A 26,192-nucleotide genomic window follows, 5' to 3' on the forward strand; every position below is an offset into this window, starting at 1 on the left:
TCAAAGTCGGAAACGTGATGGTACGCATTTCTCCTCCTTAAACGAGGCGTCACAACAACGTTTGACCAGGCAACGTCGGTCAACTGCTGTTTGTGTATGAGAAATCGGTTGGAAACGTTCCTCTTGTCATCACGTTGTAGGTGTCGCCACCGGCACCCGCCTTGTGTGAATGCTCTGAAATGCTAATCATTTGCATATCACAGCATCTTCTTCCTGTCGGTTAAATTTCGCATCTGTAGCACGTCATCTTCGTGGTGTAGCAATTTTAATGGGCAGTAGTGTATAACCAAACGAACAGCGTTCGTGAAACATTGGTAGCGTCCTCGTGCCGTAGCACAGCGTGGAAGGCGAATGAAGCCGAGGAGGGCGGCAGATGCAGTGGGCAGGAGACGGAGGTTCGTCCCCCGGCGACAGCCCAGCTGTGCCGGCTGCTGGCCGGGTCAGCGACCGCACGCCGTGCGGCGGCATGGCCAACGCCTCGATCCGGTCCGGGCAGCGCGGGTGCTAGGCGCGTGAGGGGAAGGCCCCCAGGTGACACGCGCGACCCCGCTCCCGCAGATAGCGACACGGGCGGCTATAAGAGCGGGCCGCGCCGCCTCCGCGCCAAGACTCGCACTCCAGCCCTCCAGGAGACATGAGGACCGCCGCCGCCTTGCCTCTGCTCGCTCTAGCGGCCGCCGTCGCAGCCGTGCCCGCTCGGCTGGTCGCCAAAGAGGGTGAGTCTGTCGCTAGTAACACACCTGTTTTCGAACTTCCGGCACACTGGAGTAGCTTCGGTCAGCAGCTTCTGTTAACCAGTAGAACAAAACTTTAATCCAAGTTGCAAATTTTTACTTTTTATTCATGACTAGTTTCGGCCCGAGAACCATTTTCAAATCATCATAACAAAATGGAAAACTTCCGAAGATTCCAGAAATGCACTATGAACATAACGTACATTTACCTGTATGCACTGTAAATGCTCATTGCACATTTTGACATCATCGGAAAGGCCATTTTCGACTTTATTATCTACATCTACATGATTACTCTGCAATTCACATTTAAGTGCTTGGCAGAGGGTTCATCGAACCACAATCATACTATCTCTCTACCATTCCACTCCCGATCAGCGCGCGGGAAAAACGAACACCTAAACCTTTCTGTTCGAGCTCTGATTTCTCTTATTTTATTTTGATGATCATTCCTACCTATGTAGGTTGGGCTCAACAAAATATTTTCGCATTCGGAAGAGAAAGTTAGTGACTGAAATTTCATAAATAGATCTCGCCGCGACGAAAAACGTCTTTGCTTGAATGACTTCCATCAACTCGCGTATCATATCTGCCACACTCTCTCCCCTATTACGTGATAATACAAAACGACCTGCCCTTTTCTGCACCCTTTCGATGTCCTCCGTCAATCCCACCTGGTAAGGATCCCACACCGCGCAGCAATATGCTAACAGAGGACGAACGAGTGTAGTATAAGCTGTCTCTTTAGTGGACTTGTTGCGTCATCTAAGTGTCCTGCCAATGAAACGCAACCTTTGGCTCGCCTTCCGCACAATATTATCTACGTGGTCTTTTCAACTAAAGTTGTTCGTAATTTTAACACCCAGGTACTTAGTTGAATTGACAGCCTTTAGAATTGAACTATTTATCGAGTAATCGAATTCCAACGGATTTCTTTTGGAACTCATGTGGATCACCTCACACTTTTCGTTACTTAGCGTCAACTGCCACCTGCCACAGCATATAGCAATCTTTCCTAAATCGGTTTGCAACTGATACTGGTCATCTGCGAACAACCTAAGAGAACGGCTCAGATTGTCACCCAGGTCATTTATATAGATCAGAAACAGCAGAGGTCCCAGGACGCTTCTCTGGGGAACACCTGATATCACTTCAGTTTTACTCGATGATTTGCCGTCTATTACTACGAACTGCGATCTTCCTGACAGGAAATCACGAATCCAGTCGCACAACTGAGATAATATCCCATAGACCCGCATCTTGATTAGAAGTCGCTTGTGAGGAACGGTGTCAAAAGCTTTCCGGAAATCTAGAAATACGGAATCAACTTGAGATCCCTTGTCGATAGCGGCCGTTACTTCGTGCGAATAAAGAGCTAGCTGCGTTGCACAAGAACGATGTTTTCTGAAACCATGCTGTTTCCGTATCAATATATCGTTCCCTTCGAGGTGATTCATAATGTTTGATGCTTAGAAAAGGGTCTCGGCCCGAAGCTAGTTGTCGAATGAATGAGAAGTAGAAATTTGCAACTACCACTGGTTTTTCCTTCTACTGACAAGTGTTTTCGTACGGACTTCATATGCTTCTAGAGTAAAGGGCGAACAAAGACCAGATGTCACCAAAGTACCAGTGGATTTCTATTGATAGTTCCAAAGTTTTATGCTAATTACTTCCTTCTTATACTCTTTGTACACTGTGCGTTCCTCCCAGTCCCTATTCTACTGCACTAGAGTCTCATAATCGTAAACCATTAAGGTAGTGCTTTCAGGTGACCTGCCAAGTTATTGTTTCCTTTTTATGCACAATTATTCAACGTATAAATAACTCAAAAGCCAAGATCGATTAAACACTGTTTACTAGATGACCGGTTTCAACACACTAAAGGTGCCATCATCGGATCTGTGAAGATATAACATGACAGGTTTGAGGGAGGGCGTACATGAGTTACACTATATACGTTACTACTAGTACAGCACAACACACCTGAATGTACCTTAACATGCATAAATCATTTGGATATAACGATACACGAGGCAGGCCAGCAGATTTAAAAGCATTGTCGCAGAAATGTGGTTACTTCGGTTTTATATATCTGATGGAATAGTATGACCGTGAGAGCAGTTGTTTTTTAATTTTTATTTCTGCGACAATGATTTTATATCAGCTGGTCTGTGTCATGTATCGTTATATCCAAATTATTTATGCATGTTAAGCTACAGTCAGGTATGTTGTGCTGTGCTAATAGTAACGTATATAGTGTAACTCATGTACGCCCTCCCTCAGACCTGTCATGTTATATCTTCACAGATCCGATAATGGTGCCTTTAGTGTGTTGAAACAGGTAATCTAGTAAACAGTGTTTAAGCGATCTTGGCTTTTGAATTATTTATACAACAGAGTGATCGCCCCACAACACACTACGTGTTCACTGCAAAATCATTCAACGACCGACCCAGGCGCTGCCCGTTCTGCCGTTACGTGAACACGCTGCCTAGATCCCATTGCCCAACGAGCGGGCATACCATGGTTCGAGTCAAGCCCATAATAAGGCCGAAAGATCAATTTAGGATTATCCCTTCCGTCGTGTGTGTAAGTGGAATGAATATCATTTCAGAACCAGAATTGGCGACTTATAATCTTGGACTGATTGGTTCTAAGTTATCTTGCTGATATTGTTGTCTAGGCAGGATATCAGCTGGTAGGGAGAGGAGGCTATCTGCTGAAAGAGGGGCTTTAGTATGGATATAAGGAAGATGGGCAGAATATTATTATCGTGAATACTATGATTTATTACATAACATTGAGAACAGGTTATGATTCGTACAGCTTCACTTTGAGTGATTTGAATTCAATGGAAGTTTCTATCCGAGGTAGTGCCCCAGGATTCCGACCCGTAGGTTGACTCGTAAGCCATGTTTTTTACCAGAGCATAAATTTGGTATGTATTGCTAATCCACGTCCTTTCAGCATTGGCTTGAATTGAAGGAGGCGATCGGATGCTATTGTGGACAGACGTTTGACATGCGGTTTCTAAAAAAACAAATGGTTCAAATGGCTCTAAGCACTATGGGACTTAACATCTGAGATCATCTGTCCCCTAGACTTAGAACTACTTAAACCGAGCTAACCTAAGAACTTCACACACATCCATGCCCGAGGCAGGATTCAATCCTGCGACCGTAGCAGCAGCGCGGTTCCGGACTGAAGCGCATAGAACCATTCGGCTGCGGTTTCCACGTAAGATGCGTGTCGAGTATGTGACGATACTTTTCCAGGGAAGTGGGTTATTGTCCAATTAGATTTACCGCACTTGTTGACATTGATGATATATGAATTTGAAAGCCATTGTTTTAGTAGGACTTTTTTTTATTTAAAAGTTGCACCGCTGTGTGTTCTTTTCTAGCTGTCGAATCGGATTCGACGCGATATATTTGAGATTGTTTTGTGAGTTGAACATCGCGCTATCATGTCCAAATAATGCTACTTGATTGTTTGGTCTGGTTGGAATATCGTTAATATGATACAGGATAGGGGCTAGCAGGAAGCCATGCGGAACTGCGGCTTCTATTCTTTTTAGGATACTTTTGAATTTATGTACCTGAACGTAAAATTTAGGGGTTGATAGAAATATTGATACGTTTTGGCTTACGTGCAGCACACATCCATGACTGTAGCATTTGTGTAGCGATCCGCTATGCAATTCGATGTCTTTTTCTATATCTAGTAATTCTAGACCCGTACTCTCTCTATCGGTTATTGCTATGGAATGATCGGAAAACAAATTTTTCAGGACTGCTTATATTAGTGTCTTGAAGAAAGGATGAGAGAAAGATCAGGATAGTTTTTTCGAAAATTTTGCTTAGGAAATTTAAAAGAGCTATCGGTCTATCATTCCGAGGAAATACAGTATCTTCGTTAGTTTTGTCGGTGAAAAAATGTTCTAATGTGTGTGAATTCCTAAGGGACCAAACTGCTGAGGTCATCGATTACTAGACTTACACACTACTGAAACAAACATATGCTAAGAACAACACACACACACCGATGTCCGAGGGAGGACTCGAGCCTCCGGCGGGAGGGGCCGCGCAGTCCGTGACATGGCTCCTAAAACCACGCGGACACTCCGCGCTGCAGGTCGGGGAAAGCAGTTTAACTTAAGAATTGAAAATGCTGCTGAGATAGTTTGCCCCTATTGGATGGAAGTTGCTTTAAGTGGAGTGACTGAATGCCATCCGGGCCTGGAGACTGTGTGCTGCAGTGTCTTTTAATAATGCAGATGTCTCCGTCTGGCGATGCTGTTTGTAGACGAGTTCGATCCCACCTCCCTTCGCCCTTTGTTTTTCAGAGCTCGCGCTGACATTTTACAGAAAATAAATTCTGACAGCGATTTGCTGCTCTGGTGGATATAATGGCCAGCGAGAATTTAATAAACTGTGTGCCGGACCCCAAGCGTTACTAAACACGTTGCTGCCGGCGTGTACCACGAGTGGATCGCGCTACATCATCCTATAGGGCGGCGTGTACCGCCGGTGGCTCACCCTCAACTCTACAACTTATGCTACCAGCAACGCAGTAGAGTATGGTGTGTTATCTATCAGCCAGTTGCAAAGAACGTTGTGAATACAATGTTGTGTAACACTTCAGCGAGAGAGCTTTCTGAATAAATGAAGTCTCTCATAATTTGTGATTAATTTAATGAACAATTATTTTATGTGATATGTCGTTGTTTTAAAAAGAACAGACTCATGCAACTTTCAAAATAGTATCCTAGGACGTTTGAACGCGCTCGCTGCCCCACGGCGAGTAAAAGAAAAAGCAGCGCCTCCAGATGAAAGAAACCATGCATATATGCGTCGCCCTACAGCGAGAAACACAATTCTCAGCGCCGGCGTGAACGTGTAAAATTGAAACCTCCGTCTCTGTTTATTAGGTTTTCTGACATCTTTATTACACAGCCTCCAAACTCGGCGTTTACACCCCGACACTGGTCTGGTCGTATTTCATTTCATGATTATATCCGAGGCAGTGCTAGGCGGCAGCTGATTTGCTTGTTGTTTTAGTAAGGTGTTTTGGTGATGTTCATCGCATCTCTCCTCGACTGTTCTTATTGCCCCTTGTAAGACACGCCACATGCGCATGGAATGCGACACACACCCGACTTTCAGAGGTCTACACCGTCTTTAACATTATAAAGAATACTTTTTGTGTTAGTCGAAGGGAGTGGAATACGCCGAATGCCATACTTCCACAGAAGTGTTATCTTTCCCGATACTGCGCTAGCATAAGGTACATAAGCCACTTTTTACTACTTTTCCTTAGTCACAGTCTTAGCCTGTTTCCCAGAAGTTCTAGATTCTTTTCTTATGGCTTGTCCTGCTCAGCAAATGTTTCGTTTCTCATCTCCTTCCACTTCTAGGGAAAAACCCGCCCGACTTCACCATTCTCGTTTCTACTCTGCTAGATACTCGAATTCATCTACATTTTTTTTGCGTAACATTTTTTCTGCAGTTTTCTTTTGGTCTGGTTGTTGTTCGTGTGGTCTTCAGTCCGATGTCTCTTTATCTCTCTATAACTGTCGTAGAGTACATCCATTCCAAACTGCTTACCGTACTCAAGCCTTGGTCCCCCTCTCCTACTTTCACACTTCATTACCAAATTGACGGTTCCTTGATACCTCATGCTGTCTCCTACCAATCGCTCAACTCTTTTGCTCAAATTCTGGCACACATTTCTTTTTTCCCAATTCGATTCAGTGCTTCCTTTTTAGTCATTCCATTTACCTATCTAATTTTGAACATTATTCTGTAGCGTGATATTTCAAAATCTTCTTTTACTTCATGTCTGAACTTCTTATCGCCCACAGTGCACTTCCGTACATGACTACATTCCAGAAAAATATCTTCAGCGTAGACTTCCTAACAGTTAAACCTACATTCAATATTAACAAACTTATCTTTTCAGAAACAATTTTTTTTTCTATTGCCAGTCCGCATCTTATGTCCTCTCCACTTTCACTGCCTTGAGTTATTTTGGTGCCAAATTCCAAGACTCGTCAACTGCTTCTAGTGTATCATTCCCTAATCAAATTCTGTCAGCATCATCTGATTTAGTTCCACTACATTCAATTGCCATTGTTTAATGTTTTTTAATACTCAGCTTCTAACCTCTTTTCAAGGAACTATTCTCTCCTTTCAACTAGTCTTCCATGTCCTTTGCCATCTCAGACGCATGATTTTAATTCCTTCTCCTTGAACTTTAATTCCATTTCCAAGTTTCTCCTTCGCTTCCTTTACTGCTTGTTCAATGCGCAGATCGAATAACATGAGTGGCAACAAACTTGTCTCACTTTCTACTCATCTACTGCTTATCCTTCATGGCTCTTCTAACTGCAGCGTGGTTTCTGTACAAGTTGCAGATTACTTTTTGCTCGCATTTTACCCCTGCGACCTTCAGAATTTCAAGATGTGTTTTCCTGTCAACGATATGAAAAGTTTTCTGTGAGTCTACAAATAATATAAAAGTAGGATTGACTTTTTCAGTCCAAATAGTGGCCTCGCATGTTTAAATACTTCTCCGGAACTCAAAGCGATCTTCATCGAGATCGCCTTCTACTAATTTTTGAATTCTTCTGTAAATAATTCTTATCAATATTATGCAACTGCATGAGGCCTAAATGCTTTTCATGCTCTTTTTCAGGCACTTAGTAACTGTAAGAGATCCTCCAAACCAGAAATTTATAAATGATTGATTGTTTCATTACATGATGCTCATTTAACACAATTTCTTTACAAAAATTTCACCGTCATATTGTTTCTGGAATACAGGCAGCTTCAATGTTCTTCGATTTCGCTCACTGTAAGCAGTAAATCCAGATCTTTTGGGAGGCAGTAATTACTTGATTTGCTGGTTTGCGCAAACCATTCTTCAATAAACCTGCCTGCTAACGGTTTACCTTCGACTATTGCTATCGTACTTCGCGAAGATTCTGATTGCTTCCCACGTGTTCCTTGAAAAGTGTTTGAATCTCAGTTGAAGTATCGATTTTCTTGAGTCTTCTTTTGCGTATAGTGTCGGTCAGAGCTCAACATTTCGTCACATCGCCCCCATATCGACACTTGGACATTTCTACAAATCTCTTAACATTTGTTAAATGAAGAAAAACACAGCTTTACTGTCACGTCGATGAGATCAGAAGAAACGTGGCAGGAGCTCTGATTTTACAAGGGTGATGCGGGGAAACGGTGGATGTGCCTTGAAATAAACTACCGGCCATTCACCATAAGTGACCTAGGGAAGATCACAGCAAACGTGAGTCTGAATTACCAGGTGCTTGAAGCCCGGCCCTCCACAGTAAGAGTCCGGTCTCTTAACAAGTCCGCCATCTCCATTGGTTCACAGTTGAACAGTTCTTTGAACTAAATACTGATTACACTGTTGCATATTCCTGACATACTGATGATTGGAACAGCGACCAGCACAATCAGAAAAACTTATTCGTTTTTGTGTACAGCCACAAATTCGTTATTTTGCTAATTCTTTTTTTGTTACACTACGGAAAAAATGTCGTATTCGCTGTCAGTTGATGTTACAGAGCAACAGTCCACCTTTATAAACCAATGAAAGTGTGTTATTTTGTTTTCGTTTTTAAGCGATTACTGTTTTAAATTATTCAAAGCAAACATAATATAAGATTGTGCTCCGGCTCTGTCGCTGACGGAACTTCAACCTTTAACCTTCCCTTCTGTTCCAGTCAACCCTCGCTATAAATGAATGACATTCATAATAGAAATAACCATTTCGTAATAGGCGTCGTGTAATCCGGTGACAAACGCTGCCAGAACGAACCCAACTTAACTGTAGTACGTTTTCCTGCGCGAAACTTAGCGGGCTGTCAGAAATAATTAGCAGTGCAGGCATTTTCGGTAGTAACAGGTACCTGCTGCGCCTCTTAATGGAGAACCGCTGTATGGGTGTCAGGCGCCATTAACTGCGGTAGATTCAAAACAGCGACGATACCATTGGAAACTTCCCACACAGATCAGTTTAAACACTGTAGTTACTGGGGTTACAAATGTTGTTCATCTCCAGGTGAAGAAACAAAATTCTTCGAAAGTCAAATCTTATTTTTTCTTCAAATCACCAGTACCCATCTGTCACGCCCCAAGCCACATAATAAAATCAGTTAATTACGTGTTTCATTGAACATTTGCACAATTTCTATCGAAATGATGTGGAAAGTATCAGTTTACACGCTTTGGTCTGTTGTGATTGCGGCTGCATTTACCGATTTCTAAACAGAACATTGGCTTAAATTTAATAAAAATGTACATATTAGTCTTTGTTATGTTACAAGTGAAAAACAAAGTATACGTTTCTCTCCTATTCTGCACGTGCTGCCGGTGTTTAATTAGATAGTAGTTTATGAAACTAGAGAAGCTGTCCAGCAAAATTGCTTCAGATTATATTTAAACTTTACTTTGTTAGCAAGCAGACAGTTTATGTTATTGGGTAAATGATCACAGATGTTTGTGGTTGCTTATACGGGGTGCGGCAGCGTTCATAGTAGGATATTAAAAACACACCATCAGGCAGTAACTGTAATTTATTTATTACTTCTTATGTCAATTAATAGTTAAAGGTATGCCACTTACTAATGTGTAAGTCATTGTCCATTGCGTGGATTACTTTTTGAGTAAGACTCCTGTCAAATGATGCCCCCTCTGCACTACACATTCATCGAGGCGGCGTTGGAAGCTTTCCATAACTCGTCGCAGCATATTCCCTGGGACATTGCCGACAGCGGTTCTGATGCGATCCTTCAACTCAGGAATGGTGGCACAACGTCTTCGGAACACTTCTTGCTTCAGGTAGCCCCAAAGGAAAAAGTCTGCATATGAGAGGTCAGGTGAGCGAGGCGGCCAGGAAATGTCACCAAAACGGGAAATTACTCTACCGGGAAATGTCTGACGCAAGAAATCCATGCAAATTCTGGCCAACATTCTTGAGTTGAAGGATCGCATCAGAAGTGCCGTCGGCATTATCCCAGGGAATACGTTATGCCGAGTTAACGAAAGCTTCCAACGCCGCCTACAAGAATGTGTTGGGCAGAGGGGGCATCATTTGACAGGAGTCATATTCATAAAGTAATCCACGCAATGCACAGTGACTTACACATTAGTAAATGGCATACCTTTAACTATTATTTGACATAAGAGGTAATAAATAAATTACAGTTACTGCCTGATGGTGTGTTTTTAGTATCCAACTATGAACGCTGCCGCTCTCTGTAGAACTCGTTTTTCAATCACTCACAGCTTTAGCAGTCAGAGAAGAAGGCAATTACTTCTTCTACTGTTGTGCACATTAGTAATATTCTGAAATAGCGGTGGATTATTCATGACGAATTTTCTTAGCTGATCCCGTAATGAATACGATCCTTGAAGGATGTGGAACGAATCAGTGCTTTGCTGCTTGGCGAGGGGCTTACGAAATGTCTAGCTCTACCAAACGATGTGAGGTGGCACGCTGTACACGAATTCGGCAATGTTGGGAAAACGATGGTTACAATCCCTCTCCAGGAATCAAGACTCAAATTTCCTGGGGTATCCTTAAATCTCTCAAGGAAAATGCCGGTATAATTGCATTGGCGCAGAGCCGATTTGCTTTCCCCATTCTTCCCCAATAAAAACTTGTGCTGCCTCCCCTGTGAATTCGTCGTCCACGGAACATTAAAACCGTAATCTAAAACAATTATCATTTATTCTTTAGCCTCAGCTGCACATTTTTTTAAATATATGATATGTTTCGATCTCTCTGGATCATCTTCAGTTCTATGTCGTTGCGTCAGCAACCCGCAGCGTGTGCCAGAACCTTATATCACAGTACTTTACCCCGTATCACAGTACTGCACTCAGATATGAGGTTCTTACTCAGGTATGACGGGTTTCTGAGGCAACTACGTTGACCTGCAGATGATCCAGAGAGATCGAAACATGTCATGTAGTAAATGTGTAGCTAAGAGCGACGAATAAATGAGAATTGTTTTAAACTACAATACAGTTGCTGTTCTCGAGCAAAGTATAAAAAGTATGAAAGTATATAAAAGTATATAAAAAGTATAAAAGTGAAAACTGTAACTTCCCTCCCGTTGATGAACACCAAATACTGCTATAAGCACGAAGGCTGCAACGGCCAGTGCCAATTTAAATAAAACTCTTTTGCACATTAGGCAGCGAAATTTGAAATCTGAAACGACTTTTAAAACCGCCGTTTCGACCGTCTTTGCAGCGGTGACTACACCGACAGCCCAGAAGAGGACCACCACAGATTAGTTAAAATGTCGGTTTTAATGGTTTTAGTTTCAAAATGCTTCGACCTGATGCACAAAAGGATTTTATAAAAACAACACACATTATTGTTCCTATTCGCTTTTACGCAATCAATGCTTCATTCATAAGTGATGTGTTAGTCCATAAAACGTAGTCATGAGACATTAAACGATGGAAATAAGCAGATGCCGAGGGAATTCGATTAGGAAATAAGACAATTAAAGTAGTAAAGAAGTTTTGCTATTTGGGGAGCAAAATAACTGATGGTGGTCGAAGTAGGGAGGATACAAAATGTAGACTGGTAATGGCAAGGAAAGCCTTTCTGAAGAAGAAAAATTTGTTAACATCGAGTATAGATTTAAATGTTAGGAAGTCGTTTCTGAAAGTGTTTGTATGGAGTGTAGCTATGTATGGAAGTGAAACGTGGGCGATAAATAGCTTAGACAAGAAGAGAATAGAAGCTTTCGAAATGTGGTGCTACAGAAGAATCCTGAAGATTAGATGGATAGATCACATAACTAATGAGGAGGTATTGAATGGAATTGGGGAGAAGAGGAGCTTGTGTCACAACTTGACTAGAAGAAGGGATCGGTTGGTAGGACATGTTCTGAGACATCGAGAGATCACCAATTTAGTACTGGAGGGCAGCGTGGAGGATAAAAATCGTAGAAGGAGACCAAGAGATGAATAGGCTAAGCAGATTCAGAAGGATGTAGGCTGCAGTAAGTACTGGGAGATGAAGAAGCTTGCACAGGATAGAGTAGCGTGGAGAGCTGTATCAAACCAGTCTGAGGACTGAAGACCACAACAACAACATGTTGCAAAATGAGAATTAAATCATGTGTAACAACGTGCGAAATTCAAACTTACTTCTTTTGAAATAATTAAGCAATACCCCTGCCAAAATAGAACAGTGCGCTGTAGAATACCAATTGCGCTATCTGAGCAATTCTCACGGAGTGTCTCAACGCTTCAGTTTGGTGCAGGATTCTCAAATGGTTCAAATGGCTCTGATCACTATGGGACTTAACAGCTATGGTCATCAGTCCCCTAGAACTTAGAACTACTTAAACCTAACTAACCTAAGGAGATCACACAACACCCAGTCATCACTAGGCAGAGAAAATCCCTGACACCGCCGGGAATCGAACCCGGGAACCCGGGCATGGGAAGCGAGAACGCTCTACTGCACGACCACGAGCTGCGGACAGGATTCTCATTTCTTGTAAAATTTTGCAGACACAGGGAGAGCCTGTGAGGAATTTAGAGGAAACTAGGGAAGGCGTATGGCGTATTGACACTGAGTCGTTCAGCGAGACGTGATTCACGGTCCGCGAAAGGCAGATATCTGGATTACATGCGGGAAGCATACAGATTCAGCTTGCCACATGCTGCCAACTCAATGTACAGTCCGCAAAAGAGAAAAATAATTGCACCTCGCTTTCTGAATAGCTTCATGATGGTGCTTGTGCCTCCACATTGCGTATTACAGATCTTGTAGCGAGTTACTAGCAAGGAAGATGCTCCGGGCTCAAACTCTCTAATGCATGCGTGTAGATGGGCACCCGACATGCAGACATGCAATTCGTATTCTAAGGGTGCAAGAAAGTTTCACTGCCGGTATGTGGTCTGCAAAGAGAGGAGGCAATGGCGTATTACTCATGATCACCTGACTTCCCGCCGACGTCGTGGATTAAATACCAAACCACAGAATGCCATGGAGTTAACAGAGGGTATGTCAGCCAGATTGAGACGTCACTACACTACACGCTGATTGGCCAGAACATTACGGCCACCATCCTAGTATCGACATAAAACCATCCACGCGATAGCAGTGTCACTTGGCAAGGAATGACTGCGTCAGACACACATACGGTGCATGTGGTGGCAGCGAGTGTTGTGTCACTGAGTGTTCTGTCCGTCTGTACAACGGGGAAGGCGCTAGAGGCTTGAAACTTTCAAAATAGATCAGAATTCGTTGGCGATGCAATATTAACTGACATTCTTGTTTAGTTTGTGTTGGAAGATACATTTTTTACTATTGCTACTTCCCCCTTAATCTGTTCCATTCGCTAACGTTTGGCGATAAGAGCGATTGCTGGTAAACTATCACGGTATTTTCACCACATATACGTAGCAGAAAGCAGTATGTAGTTGATCCAAAGAAACTGAAAAAATCTGAAATTTTCCATGTCTGTTGGTTGTAATCTCATCAAAATGTTTGAAAATTTCACACACCCAGGACTAAGAAGCAGAAAATAGTTATTTAAATAACACAAATTTTTAACATAACATGACGAAAAAGGATTAAATAATTTCCCCTAGCCCCATGCAGACTCCTATTCCTTTACGGACAGTCCTCGAAACTTGTGCTTCTGAATTTTCAGTAGCTACAACAACACTCGTGATGTTTAAAACGAAACACGTGCAGTGCATGCAATAGATAATAGTAAAGAGTGTAGACAGTTTCTGTCGCTGTGAAAAATCACACAACAGTGCAGTTTGCAGTACAGTGAAACTGTTAGTGACGCTGGTCAACTGTTCCATGCATCAATAGTCACTGCATGCGCTTCACATCTTTCGTTTTAAATTTTATAAATATTCTCACAGCTATTAAAAATTCACAAGCCTGAATTTTCAGGACTATCTGTATAGCGTTAGGAATCTCTATGTTATTAGGAGAAATTTTTTATGGTTTCTATACCGTGTTGAAAACGTGTTACATAAAAAAACTTATTTTACTTAAATAATTATTATTAACGTTGCATTGTTCTGCACAAAAATGATCAAAATTACTCCTTTGGGACATCCCAGTCAGTGGCGACAAATATTTACAATTTTGTTACCGGAAAAGATATAAAGAACCCGTTTGCACATGTAGTCCTATCTGTGTCGTCCTTCAGGAAACGAAGTCCTCCTCTGATTTTAATAACTGGCTTTACTTTCTTTGTTTCGCAGCTGACCAGGTACAGCTGACGCGCCACAAGGACATCATACGACTGCTGAAGCATTACCGCCAGTCGCCGCTATGGGAAGACATGGCTACCATCGCCAGGGACTACAAGCTACAGCCCGAAAACTACCAGGTAATGACACGGAAGGCCGGCTGTACTCGCAGCGGAGTAATTAGTAATGTGGCGGTAGGAGATTGTACTGCCGCGCGTTTCCTCTACTCACCAGCAGCTCTAACGTGAACCTAAAATAAGTGTGTCTTAAATATTCAATATGAAAATTAAAAAAGTCAAGCAAAGAAAATAATCGGAAAGGGCTTCCATTATTACCACATTTCCTCTCTCACATAGTGAAATTTTTTGCTGGAGGGACTGATGATGACTTTGCCTCTGTAGTTCTCTACACAAAATTTTTAAAGTCGCATTAAAAAAAGTACATCCCTCCACTTCAAAACAGCCACTGTTGCTTTACTAAGCATGTCAATAAAATATTTTTTAACCACGCCGTATAACACTTGCCCCTTTGAGTAGAATCATCTCACGAAAACCTTCCCGCCGCAGCAAACTCATCATCAATTGGTCGCTATACGTTACTCTTACTTCCCGCCTTTCTCAGCTTTTGTTAACAAACTGAAAATTTTCTGTCTTGCAAACCACAGAATTAACTGTGTATTACCTGCGATAATACTACTACGGAACTGAATGAGGAAAACCGGAAGTAGGGTGTTCTTATTTTCACTTAACGGTAGATTATAAACTTTTTTTTTTTTTTTTTTTTTTTTTTTTTTTTTTTTTTTTACTTTCCTGCATTTTGAGGTCGTGTCAACGACGTTTGTGGCGTGGAAGCGCAGGCTGTGAATACATTTACGTATATGTAAGTTATAAATAATGACTGTTTCAGTACATTTTCAATACTGTTTCGAAAATTTTCCGTTTGTAAATAAAACGTCAAGATATTAGTTCTGAGGTTTAAAGTGAAGTACTACACGGAATACCATCTCTACGGATAAAACCAACTGACTTGTTACAGGTGCTGCGGAAAATCGAGAGGTAGTTACGTGTTTGAGCATTCGCCGCAGCTGTGCAAGAGTTTACGCAATTGTATTTGTTGTAGGCTCACAGTCTTAGACTTTTTAAAAGATTTCATATTCGCCGTTACTGAACGTTTATCATTTTCCGATCCTGTGGTCATTTTCGAGTGGTTTGTGGCCACACGATCGCGGAGGTTGTCCATCCAGATGGCGTGCACCTGGCATTTTTTTTTTTTTTTTTTAATGGACTTGTAGTCCGGGGTGATATGTTACAATACAGCGTCACCGGTCTATTGCGGTCTAACTGTGTTGGTGAGGCAGTAAATTTCCACAGGGCAGTGACGGATTCGCTTTGGAGGTGTGGCGGTGGGACTTGTAGTCCCGTACCACCCTCTGACGGTGATAGTACTGCATGAGTCAGGTAGAAAAATTTTGCCTAACATGGGCAGGTGAAGGTGTGGCGGTGGGACTTGTAGTCTCGTACGATGCACCTGGCAGTAGACTATTGCTCTGCTTGAGGCGGCAAGACAACAACCCGCATGCGAGTTGTCCCTTCTGGTCGCTTGCCTACATCATACCTCTCATCACTTGCGATGCAGCTACGCGTGGCCAGAGAGTGAAACTTCCCGTGCAGCGCACCTGATTGACAGACTTCGTAAGCGTCCGCTAAAGTGCGTTCCACTGTAGCAGACACAATGTATTTTTCATTTTTTACACAAAGTAGCCATTGCTAGAAGTATTTCGAAGTAATTTGCTTGCACCTAATAGTGCCACGCGTACCACTTTTGTAAGAACAATACGACTCCAGCTAGGGAGCTGCTCCAAACAACAGCGGAATTTCGTTTCCTAAGACTATGTATTAAATACAAGAGGTAAAAATAAATTATTGTAACATGAAATCATGACTATAGGTCCAGAATTCGAGTGTAACGGGATATTTTGTAATGCGTTGTCCAGTAAATTATTTGTCCCATTTTCTGCGAACATGCGAAGGCTATTTCTTTTTTTCTTTTTTCAAGTTCCAATCGGTTGTGAAATTACGACCACAATGAAAATCCGATGAAGCTTTGTGCCGGTATGTTGTGCAGTGTCTCTAACGTGTCCGTCGATAGCGTCACGCCACAGTTAAGAGTGCACAATAGTGTCTCCAGCCAAGTGTGAATTGCGCTCCTGACATTAGATTTTTTCATGCTGAGGGGTACCGCATGGTTTCATGCAGCCCAGATAACGGACATGTTCATGATGTAAGCAGTCACGAAAGGAAGCGAGTGCCAACCGATGACCTTGTTCTGCGAGTGTATCAGGCAATTTCAGAAAATCGTCTACTAAGTGCAATTTAGAGCAAGGGAAAAGGAATGTTGTCATCAGGAATCGTTCTTCTGCATGAAAATGGCCGGCGACAAGGTGCTGCTGCAAGAAGGACTTTCCTGGAGCGTTTTCTATAAGAAGTGTATGATCATCTATCATACAGCACAGACGTGAAATTGGAAATTTGTTCAAATGGCTCTGAGCACTATGGGACTTAACATCTATGGTCATCAGTCATGGAAGTTTGTGGTAAGGACTAAGGGAGCAAACTGCTGAGGTCATCAGTCCCTAGGCTTACGCACTACTTAATCTAACTTACGGTAAGAACAACACATACACACCCATTCCCGAAGGAGGACTCGAACCTCCGACGGGGGAAGCCGCGCGAACCGTGACAAGGCGCCATAGACCGCACGGCTACCCGCTCGGCAGTACAGACGTGACTCCCTCCAATTTTCATCTCTTTGCTCACATGAACCGCTGGCTATGAGAACAGCATCTTACCGAGCTGTAAGCCAGAGTGGAAACTGGCGAAAAGCGCAGGTGTCTACCTTCTACGACGAGGGTATTGGAAAGTTAGTACGACGCTACCACAAATGTCTGAGGCGGAGTGGAGAATATGTAGAAACGTAGCTGCAAGGTTGTAGATGAAATATTTTTCATTTTCTCTGTGGTTACCACTTCGCGACAGATCGGACCCTGAAAAAAATAGCCGTCGTATATGCATGGGAAAATGGCTTTCTATGCATTCAGTTCTTTTTAAGCGATTATGAAGTGCTCAAACCGTTCTTTTTCATAACAATTGTCAGCAAGGGGTCCTCTTATAGAACAAACCCACGCATATTATCTGAGTATTTTGGAATAAAAGACCCATGGTCTCCGATGGCTCATTACACGGTGATTGCATTTCGTTTGATTTATCACTCCCATTTATACTTATACCTGCACTGCACTGAAAATATCTGCACAACAGTGCAAATGTGCAGTGCATGTGCTGACTGACTCGTCTGGACATAATCTTGTCATTAAATTCAGTGCAAGAGCGGCAAATAGGCGCTATGCTAAGCTGTTCGCGTCGCGACAGCAACCACATCACAGTGTTTTTGAGGCTTTCTGAAGTATGTTGCATTACTCCGTATCTTGCATGTTTTGATGATAACATATTATAGGCTTTTTCGCTGTTGTCAAGCTAATTTCACAAAAAAATGGTAACTGATGTAACAATCCGAACTAATCATAGTTACATTTTTACTCTGTAACGAGCTGTGCATGCAGTAATAATATCGACTGTTGTCAGTTATTTCAACTCCTCACCTCCTTTCTGTCCCTGTCGTCATCTAAGTATGCCCTTTGGATCTCTTACCCAAAGCGTAATTCGTTTCACTTGATAAGTCACATAGCTATCGAGTTTGATCGAAATCGCTCCAAGCGTTCCAACGTTGTGATCAGCTTCACAATTCACCCTCTTACCACCCACACTCCCTCATTGCGGATGTTTTGAGTTCTTTACCTCCTCTGAATTTTTTCTAGTTATTATGTCAAACGTGTACCAAGTTTGGTTGAAGTGGCTCCACGCACTCCAGAGTTCCAATCGCGCACCCCTATCCTATCCCTAGAGTTGTTATAGGTACATTAACATATTTTACGGTTCGTAGGTCGCACGTGTTCCAATCACCCCTGCTGCTCCTCTTAGGAGCGATAACGGTGCATCACACACAGATTTTTTTTAAAGTAGGAGTACAGTGTTTAGTTGAAATAATTATATACAGTCTAAAGTTTGAACTCTTCCTCCCTTGAGATGCAAGATGTATCTTAACCACACAGCACTGTTTCCAAGACACAAACTCAAATGTGAACGAAATTCAGTAGCAATAGCTCCAGCAGTTCCACGGGTACACTGTGACATACGCACTACACACGTCTATATTATTCAATGAGCAACCTGTCCCAGCCTTACATGAGTGGAACTGAGTATTCAGCGCTAGACGACGTAGCGGTAAATTTGTTTACAGGTCACAGCGTAGAGTTATGATTAAAATTCAGAGAACAACGTTATGTAGCTGAATTTTAACAACGAATTCTGATATAACTTAAACGATTTAAGCAGCGCGCACTTACTTGGCAAGCATCATCATATTTCAGAAAATTTAGAGGAAATATTTATTAATTATGTAGGGTGTCCTAGAAAGCCGGCCGGAGTGGACGAGCGGTTAAAGGCGCTACAGTCTGGAACCGCACGACCGCTACGGTCGCAGGTTCGAATCCTGCCTCGGGCATGGATGTGTGTGATGTCCTTAGGTTAGTTAGGTTTAAGTAGTTCTAAGTTCTAGGGGACTTATGACCACAGCAGTTGAGTCCCATAGTGCTCAGAGCCATTTGAACCATTTTTTGTCCCAGAAATGTTGCGATGAATTTTGAAGGAGTCAGGAAAGTTTTCTCGGGCTTCCAGACGGGTCAGGTGGTTAAAATCCCACGAGCATTCGACCGAGCTCTCCTCAGTCATTGTCAAGTGGTAAGAATGACTGCTGTGTCGCCGTGACCGCGTCGTTATATAACCGCACTGCTGGCAGTGACGTCACTGGTGCTCTCTTCCTCGCCATATATGGTAATGTTTTCATCCCGCGTCCGACCCGCCCTTTTTAACCTCGCGATGGCCTGGCTCCAGGCTGTGCTGAGCTGCAAACCGCTGTCCTTGTTGATGGTGTTTTCAGAGGTTTTTATTTCAATAGCTTCTCTTATGACGCTATACCAAAATCCCTTCGGCCTCATAACGACAGATGTTTCGTCGAACAGAATTCGCTGTCCATTTTCTAAGACGTGTTCTGCCGCGGCTGATTTTTCTAGACAGCGAAACGTAAGGACCTCTCGTGTTCCATCCGGCGTTCCTCCACAGTGCGTACTGTTTGGTCGACGTAGTGACAGCCACACTGACATGGTACCTTGTACACTCCAGGCGTTCTAAGCCCTAGATCTTCCTTCACAAGCCTCATGAGCTGTCGAGTTTTTGCTAGGGACCTGAACACCGATGAAATGCTTTATCTCTTCAAGAGCCGGCTAATCTTCCTCGACACTGTACCACAAGTTTCTTGCTTTCTTCTTCGGCGGTGTTCTCTTCTCTGATGGTGTGTTTCTTGCGTGTCACACCAGATATAGCCTGTGACGCCTGTCCGTGGCTGTTCCCGTTTTCCCGGAAGACTTTTAGGAGGTGGCTCAGTTCTAGCGGCAGACTTTCAGAGTCTGAGACGACCTTAGCACGATGGAGTATTCAGAACGCCACGTTTTTGTGCAGGATGGTGGTGGCTGAGAGCGTGCAGATACCGATCTGTGTGTGTAGGTTTCCTGTAGACACTGTGGCTGAGGTGCCCATTGGTTTTCTGTCGAACGAGGACGTCATGGAGTTGTAGAGGGCGCCTTGAGGAATAAATCCAGGATAGGAATCCATGTCCAGAAACATCATCCAACGGCGTTGCAGAGTGTCAAAGTCATACGTTCCGGCGCCAGCCATTAGGCTACCCCTTCAGCAGCAAACGTGACTTTGTACGCTGACGTACCATAGGCGGAACGTCTCGTGGTGATTTTTTTTTTAAATTTTTTTTTATTCAGTGATCGCAACTGATTGCCACGATCACCAGTGGAGGGGATGGAGCTAGTTGCTGTGTAGAAATACTTTGTCCCCTATGAATGCAGTACTCTGTTGCCTTCGTGGATGACAGTTTTCGACACAGGTTTCCATCTGCAGCTTTTTTTCTACTGTATACCGAAAAACATTGGAGATTTTCAAGCTATCCAGGATGAAAAGAAACTGTGGTTGGAAACCCATGTCTGAAACCGTTGTCCACCGATGTAACAGAGCATCGCATTCATAAGAGACAGGGTGTTTCTACTCAACATCTAGCTCCATCTTTTCGACTGGCAAGACGATCCACCTACGTTCTATCAGCTTACAAAGTCACTTTTTATGTTGAAGGACCCATAGCGTCATTCGATGATGTTTCCAGACACTAGTTCCTATACTAAATTTGTTCCTCAGGGCACCCTCTACAACCCCTAGAAGTCTGTTTCAACGTTTCTGGGACACTCTGTATAAACAAACTTTCCTCGTGAGCCGGTCTGTCTGTTAGTGAAAACTTCATCAAAATATCTAGAGTAGTTCCTGGGATTATCCTTCACACACAGACAGAGAAACGCTGAGGGGGAACTTTAAATTATACATACGTATAGATTATGTCTGCTAATGATCTGGTTGAGATCAGAACATCCACTAACGTGATCTCTCAGGTGTTTTCGGCATCTACATCCATGTTGTTGTTTCCGTTTTATGCAAAAGAAATTGGACGACTGATCAGTCGTCTTCTTAGTGTGCTGTAAGCAGTGTTATGCGTACGATAATGGTCGAAGCAAACCAAATGAATTAAAATTTGTGCTGCGGCTGGGACTCGAACCCGGGTCTTTTTGCTTGCGAGGCAAAAACGCTAACCATTACACCAGCTTAAGACGGTGGTCAACATTACTACACGAACTACCTAAGCTAAGTACCCTCCCTAACACAAACTTCAATTCATTTTTCCCTTACATATTGTCACTACAGCCAGGGCTCTCCGATATTGGCAAGCACCCCAGCATTGGACGTAATGGGACGTCCTTGTACCAGTTGGTGATCTAATAGATCTTATAATTAAATGTTTCCCTGAGATCATTATCGTAGATAATAAAAAGAGACTTAAATGCCTCAGGGAAGCATTTAATTATAAGATCTATTAGATAACCAAATGGTACAAGGACGTCCAATTACGTCCAATGCTGGAGTGCTTGCAAGTGTCGGAGAGCCCTGGCAGTAATGACAATATGTAAGGGAAAATGAGTTGAAGCTGGGGAGGGTACTCAGCTTAGGTATTTTGTTCAGGAATGCTGGCCATCGTCCTGTGATGGTGTAGTGGTTAGCATTTCTCCCTGCTAAGCAAGAAGACTCTGCTTCGAGTCCCGGCAAAGCACAAACTTTAATTCATTTCGTTTGCTTCGATCATTATAGTAGATAATAAAAAGAGACTTAAATGTCTCAGGGAAACATTTACTTATAAGGTGTGTTATGTGTATTCACTGTGTATTAAGCTTCAGTCAGCGAATATGCATAACACAGCTTACAGCACCTGAAGAAGACGACTGGGAAGTCGACATGGTCGGTCGCCGAAGTATTATGCATGCAGTTAATCAACAACCCAGCTGTACACCAGAAAACACGTCATACATCCACTAATTGCCTGAACTATAGTGTAATCATTGTTCGGAGATGATACTTGGCCTATAGTGCCATTTCATCTCGGTACGGTCGTTCTGAAGAGTTAACAATCTCGTACAATCTCAAATTCACTGATGCTGAGGACAAGGGATATCTGACGTTTATTTACAAAGTTTCTGTTTCGGTTGAAACCCTTTGTCCTTTTGCTCGCTCTCAAAGAAATAGATCTACCCCAGTAGAGCCTGTGTTTTGTAAACGAGTAACACAGCCGATTGGTATCGTATATTTGATACAATCTACGCACTACTTACAGGTGCCAGAATTAGTGGAAGAGTTCACGCGGATGGAGCAGAGCGGTGAGTTTCTGCCCATGCAGCAGCCCAGTTCCGTGTTTGATGACCACCATTTGGATCATATCAAGCTCTTCTTCGACTTGCTGTACCACGCCAAGGACTACGACACCTTCTACAAGGTACGTAGAGCACCATAACATGTGTGTTGTGCCGCATTAATAATTAATGTAGTGATTATTTGTACATGAGGCTAGTAACAATTTCATGTACTTGCACTGCTTAATTAGAGAGCTAGATTAATACTTCTGCTAGAAACGTCTGATTTATTGGCCTTACAGATTCAAGGTTTGAAGAAAATAACAAAACGATAATTTATAAATTTTCTTTCCTTCCCCGTTCCTTATGTTACTGGCATTCTTCATCAAGGACGTAACCTTCGGCAACAGTTGAGCAACGCAACCGTGTGAAATACTTCCCTCTGAAGCTGCCTTCTACGTGCCACATTCGTTTTTAATATAACTGATATTTTGCTATTCGCCGTGGTCTAAGATTCAGACAACCAGCTCCACCGTTATCAATTTGAAAGACGGTGCTGTCTTCTCTCAAAGAATTCCTCGACCACTATAGTGTGCTGAGTTCGTTATCAGGAATTCAGTCCGACAGCAACTGCATTAACGTCACGGTTATATTCGTTCAGTTTCCTGTATAAAACTCGACAGATTATGATTATATTGTCTATCATTTAGGTGCTCCTATAGTATAAAACTGTTGCTTTTGTTTCAGAATAGCGATATTAGGGAAAAATTACTCATAAAGTAATAAATACACATCTGCATCCACATTTTGTACCACCTAGTCTTCGTTTCGGTTATAAATATTTTCAGGCAATTTTTAGAATCACATAAATATACCCTCTCTCTCTCTCTCTCTCTCTCTCTCTCTCTCTCTCTCTCTCTCCTTCTGTGTGTGTGTGTGTGTGTGTGTGTGTGTGTGTGTGTGTGTTGTGTTGTGTTTGTGTGTGCCTGTGTTTCGACTATGTGGTGCATTTGCTGTATTGATGCTGTTGATACTGATGTGTGCATATTTGTCTCTCTACGCACGTGTGTCATGTACGCTCACTTTGTCTTCGATCATTTACTGGTTTTTAAGTGACTGTCTAATACGTACGTTACCTCCAATAGCTCCAGAAACAGATAATTTCCTTGTGACAATAATATATACTGCACTTGTCGTCATTGTCTTTTCTGATACTTTTCATGACCTTTCACTTGCCTCCAAGTGTTCTATGTTCTTTGCTTTATATCGTATTATTACAGCCGAAGCTGCGCCTAAGATCATGAAGTAGCGACTACTCCAACATTACTTTACGTTTTGCAGACGGCCCTGTACCTCCGCGAGCGAGTGAACAGAGATCAGTTTATGGTAGCATTCCTCACGTCCATAAGGATGCGCCAGGACACGAAGGACTTCGTCTTGCCTCCCCTCTACGAAATATATCCGGAGCTCTTCATTACCTCTGACGTCATCCAGCAGGTCTACGACGCCAGACTGGGAGGTAAGGAGGCACTGCTTAAGGCCAGTGGCGGATCGAAAAGCGGCTTTAAGACGAAATGTACTGCATGCACTCGTACATGTATATGTTTTCCTTCCTATAAGTACTGAAGTGGCGTAAGTAAGGAATTAAACCTGATCCATGAAATCAGATATTCACATGCTTTACTGTTGTTCGCGGACAGGCATTATTTTGCCGCGCGGGATTAGCCGAGCGGTCTAAAGCACTGCAGTCGTGGACTGTGCGGCTGGTCCCGGCGGAGGTTCGAGTCCTCCCTCGGGCATGGGTGTGTGTGTTTGACCTTAGGATAATTTAGGTTAAGTAGTGTGTAAGCTTAGGGACTGATGACCTTAGCAGTTAAGTCCCATAAGACTTCACACACATTTGAACATTTTGAACAGGCATTATTTTGAGGAAAAAAGAGTGATATTCATTTAACCAACTGCTCAATTACAATGAATTCTTAAATGGACCAATGGGCACACTACCTTCCCATACATCAGAAAGGCTGTCACTCAACACCTGAATGATGGCAGAACACTGTGCCCTGATTGATGTCCATCACAGACAAACATTTCGGTGACGGACGAAGAGACTAGTGATAGTAGTTTCAATTGTTAAAATAATTTATTTACAGAATATGTTGTCCCCCAATAGTAGCAATAACTATTTGGAAATCTAAATCAATTACACTCCTGGAAATTGAAATAAGAACACCGTGAATTCATTGTCCCAGGAAGGGGAAACTTTATTGACACATTCCTGGGGTCAGATACATCACATGATCACACTGACAGAACCACAGGCACATAGACACAGACAACAGAGCATGCACAATGTCGGTACTAGTACAGTGTATATCCACCTTTCGCAGCAATGCAGGCTGCTATTCTCCCATGGAGACGATCGTAGAGATGCTGGATGTAGTCCTGTGGAACGGCTTGCCATGCCATTTCCACCTGGCGCCTCAGTTGGACCAGCGTTCGTGCTGGACGTGCAGACCGCGTGAGACGACGCTTCATCCAGTCCCAAACATGCTCAATGGGGGACAGATCCGGAGATCTTGCTGGCCAGGGTAGTTGACTTACACCTTCTAGAGCACGTTGGGTGGCACGGGATACATGCGGACGTGCATTGTCCTGTTGCAACAGCAAGTTCCTTTGCCGGTCTAGGAATGGTAGAACGATGGGTTCGATGACGGTTTGGATGTACCGTGCACTATTCAGTGTCCCCTCGACGATCACCAGTGGTGTACGGCCAGTGTAGGAGATCGCTCCCCACACCATGATGCCGGGTGTTGGCCCTGTGTGCCTCGGTCGTATGCAGTCCTGATTGTGGCGCTCACCTGCATGGCGCCAAACACGCATACGACCATCATTGGCACCAAGGCAGAAGCGACTCTCATCGCTGAAGACGACACGTCTCCATTCGTCCCTCCATTCACGCCTGTCGCGACACCACTGGAGGCATGCTGCACGATGTTGGGGCGTGAGCGGAAGACGGCCTAACAGTGTGCGGGACCGTAGCCCAGCTTCATGGAGACGGTTGCGAATGGTCCTCGCCGATACCCCAGGAGCAACAGTGTCCCTAATTTCCTGGGAAGTGGCGGTGCGGTCCCCTACGGCACTGCGTAGGATCCTACGGTCTTGGCGTGCATCCGTGCGTCGCTGCGGTCCGGTCCCAGGTCGACGGGCACGTGCACCTTCCGCCGACCACTGGCGACAACATCGACGTACTGTGGAGACCTCACGCCCCACGTGTTGAGCAATTCGGCGGTACGTCCACCCGGCCTCCCGCATGCCCACTATACGCCCTCACTCAAAGTCCGTCAACTGCACATACGGTTCACGTCCACGCTGTCGCGGCATGCTACCAGTGTTAAAAAAGACTGCGATGGAGCTCCGTATGCCACGGCAAACTGGCTGACATTGACGGCGGCGGTGCACAAATGCTGCGCAGCTAGCGCCATTCGACGGCCAACACCGCGGTTCCTGGTGTGTCCGCTGTGCCGTGCGTGTGATCATTGCTTGTACAGCCCTCTCGCAGTGTCCGGAGCAAGTATGGTAGGTCTGACACACCGGTGTCAATGTGTTCTTTTTTCCATTTCCAGGAGTGTAGTTCTGTAATAATGGGCTCCGATGTTCTCACGCTGTAGTAAGCTTCGCATTCCTACAACATTTGAACTTCGATACTCAAATCTGATTATAATTTCAATCCACACTCCAATCAAAAGTCAAAATTCATATAGATGTCATACATATTACTCTAGAGTGTAGCGTTACACATCCAGAAACAGCATGCCCTTCACTACTGCCACGCCACGGCTCTGAGCACTATGGGACTTTAACATCTGAGGTCATCAGTCCCCTAGAACTTAGAACTACTTAAACCTAACTAACCTAAGGACATCACACACATCTATGCCTGAGGCAGGATTCGAACATGCGACGGTATCGGTAGCGTGGTTCCAGATTGAAGCGCCTAGAACCGCTCGGCGCCCTTCACTAATGCAACATATGAGTGACCCCTTTTCATATGGAGTGTGTTCAGTTGGGAGAGCAGTGTACTAAGCAAATTTCACTTAAGCCGTTGGTAGAGGAAGGAACAGCTGTCGTTCGACAACATGATATCCATGAGAAGTGATCTTGGAGTTATTAAAACACCAAAAAGGTTGGTTCAAATGGCTCTGAGCACTATGCGACTTAACTTCTGAGGTCATCAGTCCCCTAGAACTTAGAACTAATTAAATCTAACTAACG

The 26,192-nt window shown here is 43.5% G+C and overlaps 1 protein-coding gene across 1 annotated transcript in view; it reads left to right on the top strand.

Annotated features, from left to right (window-relative positions):
* The first annotated feature begins 586 nt into the window (after nucleotides 1-586).
* The window catches only part of LOC124596367 (hexamerin-like), a 46,007-nt gene continuing 20,401 nt past the window's right edge, over nucleotides 587-26,192 (top strand). The window contains exons 1-4 of the mRNA XM_047135475.1: nucleotides 587-716; nucleotides 14,021-14,148; nucleotides 21,902-22,060; nucleotides 23,259-23,436. Of these exons, the coding sequence (XP_046991431.1) occupies nucleotides 635-716; nucleotides 14,021-14,148; nucleotides 21,902-22,060; nucleotides 23,259-23,436 (547 nt within the window). The 5' untranslated portion in view covers nucleotides 587-634. The remainder of the gene's footprint in view (nucleotides 717-14,020; nucleotides 14,149-21,901; nucleotides 22,061-23,258; nucleotides 23,437-26,192) is intronic.

Source organism: Schistocerca americana, chromosome 2 (genome assembly GCF_021461395.2).
Source record: "Schistocerca americana isolate TAMUIC-IGC-003095 chromosome 2, iqSchAmer2.1, whole genome shotgun sequence".
Lineage (NCBI taxonomy): Eukaryota > Metazoa > Arthropoda > Insecta > Orthoptera > Acrididae > Schistocerca > Schistocerca americana.